The following is a 14558-nucleotide window of genomic DNA, read 5'->3' as shown; positions in this document are numbered from 1 at the left end:
AATCACAGATTATGTTGAAATCGCTTGAGTATTCTGTTACTTATCTCCAATCGTCTCTGTTGCAGTCATCTCTGTTGTGTTTCCAATTGAATATTCAAATTAACTAATTTTGGATTGAGCAATGTGAGGTGCATTTCAATCTTGTTGAGGAGCTTCATCAGCCTATCTTCAGAGGTGCTTGTCACTATGTGTCTTAAAATGCTATTTCATTTGGTCATTTATTGAATTTGATATCGTCGTGCAACCCTCCCCCCTCACCAGTAGCTTTCAGGGGAAGATTCTTTCGGTAACACAATTTGGTTTAGTTTGAGCGAAACGAGATACTTTTACAATTTTAAACCGAGATACTTTTACTTTTATCAGCGTTTCAAAAGTTTTACATAGTGTAATATTAGAACTTCTAGCACCTTATGTGATGATAGGCCATAATTAATGCTACTCTACTTGTACTTTTATGACATATATGGCCCCTACGTGAGGAGAAACTCTTTTTCATTGACCTGGATTGTGATTTATTTTTTCAAATTTGAATGTTATGCAGTGGATCACAGAAAAAAAACAACCAAAAAAATTAATACTGATGCAAGCGCTAATCATCTTGTGAAGTTTTCATTTATCTATAACCTATAACAATTTAAATATTCTATTCATATTTCATTCGTGAAAATGAATGGAACAGTGATTAACTATTCCTATTTCACAGGATCATTATTTTCAGATGGAATCTTAGAACCATAGGCCTACGGACAATTCTATGGATGGAAGTGATTGAAAATTCACTTTCATTCATATCTCTCCAATACAATGCAGGGGCGGCTCCAGGTTGGTTTCTCGAGGGGAAGGACATTTCTGGAAAATTTTGATGAAAGCTCTAGTTAACCTCCACCTCCCTTCCTGTGTGGTTTTATCAATGCTCTCTCAGATACATTAATATTCACATGAAAACTGTCGCTCAAATTTTTCTCATTTTGAGATATACTAGATTATAGTTCATTATAAATATGAGGTAAATTTTGGAAATCTGAACCATTTGAATAATATATAATCGCTCAATATTCAATTAGTGTTGAACGAATAAATTTGATTTAGCACATACTTGAAACTAATCTGATTAATTATTGTCCAATTTATGATTGGAAAAAGATTGAAGCTTGAAGATAGATAAGATACAACAACCAACTTCTATAACATAAAATTGTCCAAAATTAAAATTCAAAGACATCTTTTCATCGTGTATCAATCTCCATTCAGAGGATGTTGATTATTTTGAATTATGAAAAATATAAAAAATTAATTTTTCAATTGAGTATAACTATCGAATGGTGATTTCATCCATGTATTCATATGTATGGGAACCCTTTAATAAATTGTTCACTGCTGTAAATATAATACTGTAACTTTCAGGATAAATTATTGATCAAATACTCTACCTTTTGACGTACAATTGAATTTCAAACCCTCATAAAGGGGATGACTAAGGGGTTGAAACTCAAATATTTTAAATATAAACACCCACTGGGTGGTAAATAATTTTGAATGCCTTTTTGAGACAAGATAGATAACATCAATTAAAATATTCTAGGATACTTGTATTCATAATGGCGGCTGTTTGAAGTTTCAGTTTCTAATGGAAATGAGAGGTTGTAACTCAAATATTTTAAATGTTAACACCCATTGTGTGGTACATCATTTTCAAGGCCTTCCTGAAACAAGAAAGATGACATCAATGAAAATGTTCTATGATACTTTTAACCAAAATGGCGGCTGATTGAAAATTTAGTTTTTGAAGAAATAATTGATTAAGTTTAATCAGCCACCATTTTGGATCAAAGTATCATGGAACATTTTTTGATGGTATCTTTTCCGTTTTCAAAAGGCCTTCAAGATGATGTATCACACAATGGGTGTTTACGTTCAAAATATTTGAGTTACAACCCCTCATTTCTTTAAAAACTAAAAATTTAATCAGCTGTCATTTTGAATAAAAGATAAAAGTATCATAAAACATTTCAATCGATGCCATCTTTCTTGTTTCGAGAAGGCCTTTAAAATTATATATAGCACAATGGGTGTTTACATTTAAAATATTCGTGTTACAACCCCTTAGTCACCCCCTTATGAGGGGTTGAAATTCAGTTGTACGTCAAAAGGTAGAGTATTTGACCAATAAGTTATCCTAAAAGTTACAGTATTATATCTACAACAGTCTCCAACTTATTGAAGGGTTCCCATACATATGACTCACTCTGTATATCAATTTAGAGGAAATCAGAGAAGATACACTATTCCACGAACTCTCCTTATATCAACTTTTTCAACTACATTGATTTACCAAAAAATTAGAATGATTTGAATGCCTTTTTGAACATAATCGCAATTGTTAATACATGGGTAAAGTTGCTTTATTATTATTGGAGGTAATGGAGTCTTTGAATATAAAATTGAAAATGGTTAGGTAGAAAATTCTCCTCTTTGAACAACACTAATGAAATTCTCCATGAAAGACCTCGACATTCAGTGTCACACCCAATGAGACAAAAATATAGATTATCTTTTTCCATAAATTCACTGTTAATCAACAGCCTCCATATAGTAAATATACAATAATGAATTTGTATTTGAATCACATACAAATCAATTTTTCATGAGCTCAATTGTCTCAAGTTCATTTTCATCTCTTCTCTCAAATTCATAACAATACTTGCTTCAAACATGAAAATGTACAGAGTTCCGACAATTTTGTAGTTGAGTGAAAGAGTGAACATTACTGTCCAATCATAGCCACAAAATCAAATAAAAATGTCATTCTATCCTAATTTTTTCTCTTTTTGAAAATAACTAATTATTGAACCTTGAGAAGAAACAAATATTTCAACAGGTGAGATAAAACAACACAAGGAAACATAACGATTGAATTGCTGCTCTTCAATTCGAGAGTATGTGACTGGCTGAATTATCCTCAAACCAAACCTCAACTCCAATAGATTGTTGTACAGGATGAAATACTGTAGTTACTCTCGTATTGGTTCAATTATTATATTTTTCTACACTACTCCTATTGACTGTCGTAACAACGACCTACTACTTTCTTATATATGTTAGCCAGTGCTTAATTTGTAAATTTTCAGGTGCCGGAACTCTGGCTGGCCCGACTATCGGGGGGTATGGAATACCCCCCAGGGGAAGGGGGTCCCGGGGCCCATCCCCGGAAAAATTCTCTAAATTTTGCCTTAAAACCCAGTTTCAAGTCTATTCTCAATTATTTTAATTTTCAATTAAGTTCAATGTGAAACAAATACGGTATATATTTGATCAAATTAAATTGTAATCATACGGTGTCGTATAGCCAAACTGTAAAGTATAAACACGACCTAAAAGAAGAAACCCAGGTTTGAAAGGCTTCACGATGCCCACAGTTGATCCTCAAAAGAACGGAGTATCCCCTCCCATGATTGTGTTATATTTACTCATTCAGATGCGTGTGGACGCGAGTTGTGACGCGATTTTTAGCTGCAACTACGTTACGTTCCGGTACGTTCCGGTCGCCCTGGGAAGTACCGGAACGTCGTTCCGTTGCGTTTCGGCACAAATTAAGCTCTGATGTTAACTTGAGATTGGTTGAATTCTCTCTCACTTGACTCACATTGACTATTATCATGACAACGGAATTGCTGCCCTCTTATTGGTCAATATGAGATTGTTGGCTCTTCCATTACTCAATTCCATTGAATTATGAAAATGAAATGTGAGTTATGACAATAAAATTACTACTTTCCACTGTTGTTTTCTCATCCAGCACCGATTGAATAAGAGCTAGCAATCTGTGATACACTACGATTCAAGTCAGCTGTATAACCTATGTTCTTATCTACTGAAGGACCTAGCAGTTCCTCAAAAATTTCACGGATCCTTCTAAATAATGCCTAGAAAACTATCACTTGATTATTCAACTGAATCTTGGCAATATCTAGAAGTGATAACTAGTTCCCAGTCACTAGATTCAATAGAATCCCAAGTTTATTCCTAGGTTCTATTCAATCGAAACATTCGTTGATTTTTTTTTTAATTTCATCTTCATTGTGTCATTCCCCATAACAACACAGCTACTACTTTCCCATTGGATACTTTGTGAATGTTGATATTTTATGTTACAAAATTGCAATTGATTGGAGTTGAGTTCAAACGCAATCCTTGTAAGCATGCTCTCATTGTTCACCTTGTAATTGATATATTATAAAATTATTCTCTTACTCTTCCACCCAACAGTCCTATTATGGTAATAATATCGTCAAAATATCTGTTCTCCTATCGGTCAGCTTGTGATTGATGAATGTTATTATACTCAACTACAAAATTCCTATTGGTTGTCACTATGATGACGTAATTGCTACTCACTCATTGGTTAACTTGTGGTTGCTTCATTTCTCTTTTTCTCAACTCCCATTGGCTGTCATCATAATGATGGAATTGCTATTATCGTATTGTGATAGATTGGATTCTCATAGTTATTCAACTTCCATCGTTGACACATTAACTTTCAAATATCTTGTCTCTCATTGATAATCTCGTGTTTTTTCCCCGTTTTCTTACGATTATTCAACGTAGAAACAATGAGGTCTATCGTATGAATGAGAATTGTCATTATTGTAGCCATATTGTGATGAGGATATTGAGATGAAATCCACTTAGTACGACCGAAATAGTCTCGATATGGTGATTTCCTAGATGTCTATTTTCACCAAGCAATTCAAAACAGGAAATTGCTGCCAAAACGTTCTGAGTAGTTGAGATATTCAAATTGATCATTAGAATCAATCAATTATTACTGTAAAATGTATCAACATTGTAGAATATTGCTCCAGTTATGTTTTCAGTGACAATAGATGAAGTGATAGCGGATGCATTAAACGGTGTCTCAGTACTCATGCGAATCAAATTAACGGATCTAACAAGTGATCCAGTTATCACGCAACCTAGGAATAACTTTCAGAAATAGAATGAGATCGACAAAATATACTTGAAAATTTAATTCACGAACCATTATTCATTATCAATTATTCCCACAATAAATATATTTAAAATGTCCCCCATCTAGCTGAATTGAGCGTCTCAACAAGTTTCTTCATGTTGGTTGTTTCTTGATGGTTATATTACTTATTACACATGTAGAATATTCCATCTACGATGTTGTTCTTTCAGTTGTCAATAATTGTGTGTTATAGTTGTTCTTCCACAGATAAATTAAGTGAAAAGTCGGAGGGTGGAATGCAGATTAATTACCTAGGCGGCACGGTCCTCATGAAATTATGTGTTCCCATAAGAACTTCTGTGACTTTATCTCTGTGCTATTACCGAGTGCAGTGTTGTGCCACCTTTCTGCAGCCAGGAGTCCAACAGCCTCGATCAACAGCTTCGATCAACAACACAATGAATAGTATGATAATTTTTGACGAAATTCATGTTTGCTGGGCCCACTATTTTGCTGTTTGAAGTTGCTTAATGAATTTTTAGATTAAGTTATTGGGCTTGATAAAAAATGTGAGGCTTTCCTGAACTTTAATATTACATACCTTTTCACATACAGCCAAGTTTCATCACAGTAGAAAACATTAGAAAATAACCGAACACGATCGCAATTGAAACGTGAAAACTGTGTTCAAGTCTTTTTCGGAAAGATTCAAAAAGGGGATACTGCTAGCATTATTATTGGCTACACTTCCTACAAAAGGTTATCAGTTGTCAGTAAGCATTAGCGCCTCCAATGACCTGAATCTCCCTCACCCGTAATATATTTTGTAGATTAATGCTACTTTTATTGGTTCACCAATCATTACGGCTCTATAATATGCAGTTCGAATAACTTATGGCTCATCAGTTATTGAATATCATTTTGAAATTCTATAGGTCTTCAAAAGATATCTTAAACATTTTCCTGAAAATTGCTAGTAAAGTGTGAATCTTTATTCTGAATACAAATCGATGTTAGTAACCTATAACAAAATGTAAGTTTATGATAGAGGAATTAATTTCTTTCCACTTCTCAACAAAATACTTTTTGAATGAGACAAGAAACTATATAGTATTGCATGAGATTTTGTCTACAATTTATGGAAGTATCCTCCGATATTGAAGTATCTATCAAGATGATAATTTAAACTTCTAAAATTTAGAATTAATGTAAAATAATGTAAGATGGATGTAGATCACGGCTTTCAAATTATCCTCTAAATTGAATAATTTCACGGAATTGGATGAGTTAGCATATTGATATTGATATTGTAAATTGAATTAAGTAGCAATATCAATATGAATATCATCATGAAATATTACATGTAGATATTATTATTATTTTTTGACAATAAATACTCTCATGCAAAGGAACTTCCCTGTACGCATGGAGGAGTTGCTGCAGACCTGAGAAACTCTCTTAGTTGAAAAATCGATTATTGTTTTTCAAATTCCTAACATACTAATAATGTATCCAGTAATTAAATTAAGAAATAAATTATAAGACTTTTCCATTAATTACATGTAGATAATTCAAATATTTATTACGTGACAATAGTTCATTATTAAATATTATTTTCTCAATTTTTGGGTATGTTCTGATGTAGTTGAACGTAATCCAAAGCTGTGTGTATGAACTATTGTATTTTTTGTAAATCGTTACTTGTACTGTATGAAATAATTTTTAATGAATTATTATTTATTCATTCTACATTCACAATATTATAATTATTATCAATATATTTCAGTATTTAAATTCAACTTATATTATTTCGATTATTGAAATATTAATAAAAAGTGTTCATCTGCTTTCAGTACTCATCAATGGTAAACACAAGAGCTGAATTATAGTAAATATACAGTAATATAGATCTAAGTATCAGTTCTGAATCCAAATAATACAAAACGAGACGACAGTGATATTATATTTCAGCACAGATCCAAGCCTGATCAGATCTAGCACATGTATGTTTATTCAGCCAATGATTTTAATATATTAAGTTTGAGACATTGACATCATAGAGTTCAGTATCCAGATCCAACTCATGTGTTTCTATAGACAGTAAGTATATTTATTTAAATTCAGTAAATAGGCTACTTTCATAGTTCAACCGGAAGTGAATCCGTAATATATGAAGCGTTAAGAAATATTGACAACATAATGATATTCATGTAAGAATAGTTCATATTAGATCATAGATCATATTATAGCATATATTTTCATGAATCCAGATTGATTTCAAGGGAGGAATACACCATTGAGCGGCTTTTTATTACGAGCGGGAAGTGGTTAGTATTATCGGTGCCTGCACTGACCTGGAGTATGTTGTGTGGGATCCATATGCTGGAGTATGTATTTCTCGGTTGCCTACGCTATTCACGTCGGGGCATTTGCGAGAAGGAAATATGGCTGAAACAGTTTCGACGACACTCACTGACGAGTAGTGTTGTTCTGCTGTGTTGTGTGTTGTGCGTTGTGCTGAGACACACCCATTCAGAACACTCGCTACGGCAGAGCGGCAGCGGCTACAGCACAACACTGCACTACAAACTGACTTGTCAGTTGTGCTGATGCTGCTGATATGAGTGAAACTCACTCACTCGCACACACGCGCATGCGTTGTCACTCACCACGACATCTTCAGCCCCAACTGACAACTAGGGCTGCCCTACCTATTGGGGGCGATCGATCTCCCACAACTCTAATAATAGGCCTACGCATAAACACTTAAAACAATCAACACGATAACCTAGCAGCCTCATAGCCTACATTTCCCACATTAAAATTACAGAGCAAACTATTCACCGTCAGCTTCGGTACCCGGATAATGGAGATAATAGAAATGTCATTCATTAGGGGAGCTCATACTCGATGCGTTCACGTACGTCATTATGTCTTACGAATTTACTAGTCAATATAATACAAACTATTTGAAACTACATATAGTGTTGAACTCGCTAGTTCAATATCTTATGTAACTCAATTTAATATTAGAAACGAATGGTTTGTATTTTAGAATAATTATTCTTGCTACTTTTTCGACTTGTGAATTGTTTCGTACAAACTGAATTACGGATGTAAACGCATCCAATAGGAGGACGCCCTTCCAGTACACTGCACTGTAAATAGATACAGTAGTACTATCCATCATGTAATCGAGTTTGTGACTATTCAGAAATGAATTAGAGGATTTTTCATTCACATCATTCCATTCCATTCACATCTTCCTTTTATCATCCAGTGACCGCCTATGAATGGAGTATGTGGATTTGTTCATAGTTTATCATACAAGTCTTTTATAAAACCTCGATCCCGATTGTTTCTCGTAATGAGCTTTAAATCTTTTGTCGAGAGCACACGTGCTTCAGGTAGCTTTCTCTTGATAGAATATTGAATACTGTACTATTCGAATATGGGTGAAACTGGAAAGGTTATTCTCGCCCATACATATTGAACATATTGGTTGATAGAACTAGAGTAATAAAAATATTCGAGAAGTTATTCATTTTTGTAATACAATTTGCTATTGCGTAGATGAAGGAAAATGACTTGAATCTTCTATAATTATTTGTTGTGGGTTTTAGAGGTTCAACATATTTTTTATGCAATCCAATACTCATTCTGGCCAGAATTTGAGCTATCTGGTCAATACTTTCAACTGGAAATATTCACTAGTATTTTAAGAGTATCAGTATTAAATCTGAATGAACATGTTTATTTGCTTTTAGCTACGTTATCTATTATTTTTTTATTCAACCCAGTAATAAATACTCCCTAGTTTTAAAAGGTTACAAAATATAAAGAAATACACAGAAAGCGTTTAGCTTTATTTATGGATGATGAAATTTATTGTAATAGTATCGAATACTATTTACATATTTTGAATATTTTGTTTCTAAAATGAAATTCTCAAGTGATGTATACAGTGTTGACTCATTAAGGTATTCTTTCGCAAAAATTCTCCATAGTTCTGTGTCATGCCATTTGGAAGATACCCAAGATTATCCTCTCATGATTTTCCTATTGAGGGTACTTGAGGGCTGCACGGACATCGCCCCGCAAATTTGGTAAGACTCAAGGAGGCTCTCAACCAGGAAGTGGCAGCCATTCCAGGAGAAACTTAAAATCATGGAGGACGTCCTAGGAAAACTACAATGTAGTCACTATATCAATGTATCAACAATGGAGGACTTTTATCATCATATTTACATATGATTGTACGTACGTCTATCAAATTCAACGACCGTAAAATAACATCATTGCTTTGTAGTCCGATTAATAACATCATTTCACGGTGCTTAAAACGGTAAATACACGTATGTTTTGCCGGGTGGTATTTAAAAAAAAAGAATATAAATACAGATATAGAACCATATATATACATAAAACTATTCAGTATTAATATTTATATAATAAAGGGAGTGACAGAAGAAATTAAATGAGTGAATATGCACTATTTGTGGTTTTTGAATTGTTTCTATTTTGACTAAAATCACGTATACGACAGAATTACGTACCTAAACGTATGATCTGCTCATATAAATAGATTATATATATATATATATATATATATATATATATATATATATAGATTATATTAAATATATATAGTAGCAGGCCGTAGCTTCATTCAAGTTGGGTAAGTTTGCTGTTGTGCAATGTGCAAGTGAAATGTTGAAGTTGAGGTTGGGAAGTTGAAGAGCACTTCTCTCCTGTCAGAGCTGTAAGCGTAATTAAATGTTGGCTCTACTTGTTTGTGTATTGGTGTTATGACGCAGACTACTACAACTCTCTTCTCTTCTTCAGTAGTTGCAATTCTTTTAACCTGCACTATCCCTGCATTCATCAGCAATCAACCAACCCCTTCCCTCTTTGCATTCTCTCTCTTCATTCCCTCACCACGTTCCCTCTTTGCTTTCCTTCTTGGGTGTCTTAGGAATCTGGCGATGTGACTTGAACATTACTTCCTATATCTCGTTCCTTCCCTCATCTCCAAAAAGCGAGACAATTAGTAACAACTTTTGTATTAAACATTCTCCCTTATATTGTTCCTCTCTCTGTCGAAAACAACAAGATAATTATAATCTCGTTCTTCCTGCCAAATAAACAAGACAATAAGTGAAAAGTTTCAAGTGTAGTAATAGTGATATCGTGATAGATATCCATATCAAATGAAACGACTTTGAATTGTCACAACGGCTCATTTATTAGCGTTCCAGTCTCCGCCGTGTCAATTAAACTACAAATAATACTAGACACAATCATTTTTATCATTCTGATTTTCATTAACTCTGTGTTTCAATCTATGATGTTGTTCAATCATTGCGCCATATGGCTTAAGTTTGAAAATCCTGTTTTGAAATTGTTTATATGTTTATACGTTTATATGTTTATACGTTTATATGTTTATATGTGTGTACAGGGTATGTATAATAAGTAACCGGACTGACCTCAGGAAATTTTTTATTGGCAAAATAAGTACCATTTTTCTTCAGAGATCTTCAAAGTAGTCTCCATTGGAGTCGATGACACGCTGATACCGGATTTTCCAATCCGGATCTCGAAAACAGGTCTAACGATTTTCACGAAATTTGGAGCATAGTAGGTTTAAGATATAAAAATTTGATTGCACTAGGTATTATTCCTGGGAAAACTCGCTGAAGGACATTAAAAGGATAAATTCATCCTTGGAAAAACAGCTGGAAATTTTGTCGTCTGTCGATAATGGAAGTGAGTGAGCGAGTGCATGTGTGTGTTATTTCCTCAGGTGATCTAACGAGAAAAATAATCCAGGAAGAGAATCTGTTTTTGGTTTATTTTTTTTTTTTTAAAGAAAGCATGTTCACTTTAGAAAGTCCAAAATAGTAACAAGATGCTGTTAGGGTAGAATAGTACATAGTATATTAACAAATATTGTAACAAACATAGTATATCATTCTAAATCGAAATCATAGTATAACTATTCGTAATTGATGCGTTTGTTTTTTGATGTAGTACGTTTGGACTGTAGTATAAAATTGAAAAGGGACAGTTTTGGGCATAAGAATGTTGTTCCTTCTCATATAACTGTGAAATTATTGTAGATGATTAAAAAAATTAATTAATAAATATAAGCTATGAATATATTATAATTTCATCTTTCGTTACAAATTTTCTATGCTTTTGTACTCCAGAGCGAAGCTCGAACCCCGATATTCAATATTATGCACAATGGGTGTGGGTCCTGCCCCCAACCTATTTTTTCGTCGACCCAGCTTTCGATGTTCGTGACCCATCAAATCCCCTCCCCACCCAGCAAACAGTTTCATATGCACATACTAGAAAGGAGACTAATATTGTTTGTTTATGTATTGAGTTTCAAATTTTCCAACTGTTAAGCTCTTGAAAACTCAAAACACTACACGACCAAAAAATAACTACATTTCCAAAATACTTTCAGTTTGGCTGTAGTTTCAAAGTATTTCCAAAACCCTTCTAACTCCTTCAATAAGTTAAATTGGAGACAGTCACCAAGTAGACTGGGAAAATGTCAACAAAATGTCTATTCGTGAACAAAGTCCAGTAACATACTGTACTTTTTGTGCGAGTAGTACCTTGTAGTAACTTGTCGTTTTATACTTTTGTGAATATTTCTTATGAATTTCAAGTGAATAAATTTGATTTGATTTGATTTGATCTGTGCTTCAATTTTTTATGCGCTCTTTTAATTTTCAGAAATCAATTCATAGATTCACAATTTTAGATTGTTTTCCAACATATTAAATGGGATCTCCTAGTTTTCCGTTAATGACTAAGCAATAAGAGTTCAAATGTGTTGGGAGCGTGAACAATTTATAGATTATTGTGAAAACTGTGTTGAGAGGAAATTCAAAATGGCAGGATCCATGACCAAAATCTACAATGTTTAGCGAATAAGATCAGGCCAACTGGTCAATAGATTAAAATCCAACTCACAGGCTAAGACTAATACAAAAAATCATGTTCATATCCCAAAATCATGCCTGAATTTAATAATTTTCTAATATTTTTGTTGAAATTTCGCCAGTTCACTTGTTGACTGTCTCCAATTTGCCTTATTGAAGGAGTGTGGGTTAGAAGGGATTTGGAAATACTTTGAAACCACAGCCAAACTGAAAGAATTTTGGCGATGTAGTCATTTTGTTGGTCATGTAGTTTTTTGAGTTATCAAGAGCTTAACAGTTGGAAAATTTGAAATTCAATACATAAACAAACATTATTAGTCTCCTTTCTAGTATGTGCATATAAAAACTGTTCGCTGTAATTCATAAGGGAACAGCTCTTCGAAGCAATGAGAGAGATGAGGTGCGAAGCTCTTTCAACTGGTAAACCATCTTACTGGTCCACTGATACGAGGAAAAACCCAGATCTCATAGACTTCTTTCTGACAAAGAGTATATCAGTGTATTATTTGCATTAAGAGGATATTTTCGACTCCGATCACTCACCCATCATTGGGTGACTCTGACTCTGAGTGATCCAATTCTATGGAAGGGAAATGCTTGTCCTACGCTAGCGAATAGCCACACTAAGTGCGATGGTTCCCAACAGATACCGGAGGAAAGAATGGAATTGAACTGACTATTTAAATAAACGAAGAACATGTTGATCGATCTTCATAGACACCTGCACGTTTACCTGGTGTCCACTGAGATCCAGAGGCATGCGGAGAAGCTGAGGGGCGACTCCACTAACATGACAACGTCGAGGCGATCCAGCTGCTAGACAATGGAGGGTTGGTGCGGAGGCTCAAAAGGAGGAAACCGTTTGAATTAGTGTATTGCTTTTTTCAAATAGTTACCAGTGAAGGAGCAGAGCAGTGATTTAGTGAATCCAGCTTCGATAGTGTATTATTAACAATAGCAGTAAGAATTTCTAATGAGAAATTCACTGCTTAATTTTTCAAGTGGTAAATCTTTATCAATATCTCATCAATACTTGGCCATAGTATTGACTGATATAAAAAAAAAATCTGCCAAACCAAAGACATCGAAATTTAGGAGGTAGGCTGAGTTCAGTTAATTGACCCACTGGACGTGGAAAGATGATACAGTAAAAGGAGAAAAATATAATAAAAGAATGTTGCTAAATAGACGAATAAAGTATAGTCCTATGAATTCGCTTGTTGTTTCAAGCGCGATCCCCAATTAACGTGCTTTGCATTGAAATCTCCACCATGAATTTTTCTCCTAACATATATCAAGCAATATCGAATGCTCCTCTCTTCTGATTGAATATCTGGGAGGACAGTAAATAGCTGCATCAACAATGTGATAATTTACTGCATGCAACTAAACCTATCAATTATACTAGTAGTTCTGTGAACAGTAGACCTCACGCAGTATTCTCATCCACAGGTACCTGATTGAAACTAAAGACCTTATGGAAATACAGCAATGAACTGGCTTCTCCACACATCGGTGTAATCACTTGTCAGCTGATTTATGATGAATAATTCTATAGTCTGATTTTTACTCTAATATTGGCGTATGAAGGAGGCTCCTTTTCCCTTTTATATTATCCTTGAAATGCAAAATTTTCAAAAAAACTTTGTATATACATCGACGCGCAATTAAAAAAGGAACATACCTGTCAAATTTCATGAAAATTTATTACCGCGTTTCGCCGTAAATGCGCAACATATAAACATTCAAACATTTAAACATTAAGAGAAATGCTAAACCGTCGACTTGAATCTTAGACCTCACTTCGATCGGTCAATTAAATCACTCTCATGTTTTACTTCTTCATGATGTTGTAGATTGTCTCTGATGATGATGGCACTCCCACCCCTCGCGACATTGCTGGGATGTGAAACATGATAGATCATATAGCCTTTGAATTTCATAAACAACTGACTTGTAAAATGAGTCTCAGATATAAGATATATATTATAATGTATAATACATATAATATGATAGATATTATCTATTTTTTCTATGTCTAGAACTGCTTCTAACTCCTGTTGCGGTTGTAGGAATCCATTTGTGTCCCATTCCATTATTGAATAAAAACACAAATATGTCCCATTCCATTATTTTTAGTGAATGAATTATTTGAATTTTAGTAGTTTACTTTGTTCTAATTTCTGAAATTTAGACTGTAGTGAGGCTACTATTTGTTATTGACTATCCAGTTTTGCCAAGATGATTAGCAGTAAATTGGTGCCTTCTTCTACTTTACTTCTTGGCTCTCCCAATTTCGGTATATTTTCTTCTGAGACAATCTGGGTGAAAGTTTATTTCTCAACTGCACTTTCATTGTTTGGATTGTGGGTTTCTGTATTTTCTGTGATTTTTGAATGATTTTCTTATTTATTTATTCTTACAAAAATCTAGGAGTGCAACAGGCATAACAGCCCAAACGCACTCATGAATACAGGAAATACATCATTAAAAATTATTACATAGGAAAATATATATGAATAGCACATAACAGAAAACACTTTAAAGTTTGTAATATAAATTGGAACAGGAGACACAAGACATAAATAGATTGAAAACACTTAAAAACTTACATTATAAACGGGAAT

General features: G+C 33.8%; 1 protein-coding gene across 2 annotated transcripts in view; it reads right to left on the bottom strand.

Moving 5' to 3' along the window:
- The window catches only part of LOC120354397 (voltage-dependent L-type calcium channel subunit alpha-1D-like), a 153514-nt gene that overhangs the window by 34050 nt on the left and 104906 nt on the right, over positions 1-14558 (bottom strand). The window contains exon 1 of one of the 2 annotated variants that reach the window (XM_039441486.1): positions 7324-7663. The exons of the other annotated variant lie outside the window; for it this stretch is intronic. Within the exon in view, the coding sequence (XP_039297420.1) occupies positions 7324-7348 (25 nt within the window). The 5' untranslated portion in view covers positions 7349-7663. Of the gene's footprint in view, positions 1-7323; positions 7664-14558 lie in introns of those variants that run through there. 2 annotated transcript variants of the gene reach the window in all.

The sequence above is a fragment of the Nilaparvata lugens genome, chromosome X (genome assembly GCF_014356525.2).
Source record: "Nilaparvata lugens isolate BPH chromosome X, ASM1435652v1, whole genome shotgun sequence".
NCBI lineage: Eukaryota > Metazoa > Arthropoda > Insecta > Hemiptera > Delphacidae > Nilaparvata > Nilaparvata lugens.
Note: the sequence above shows the minus strand (reverse complement) of the source record. Positions and strands in the feature narration are given on the sequence as shown.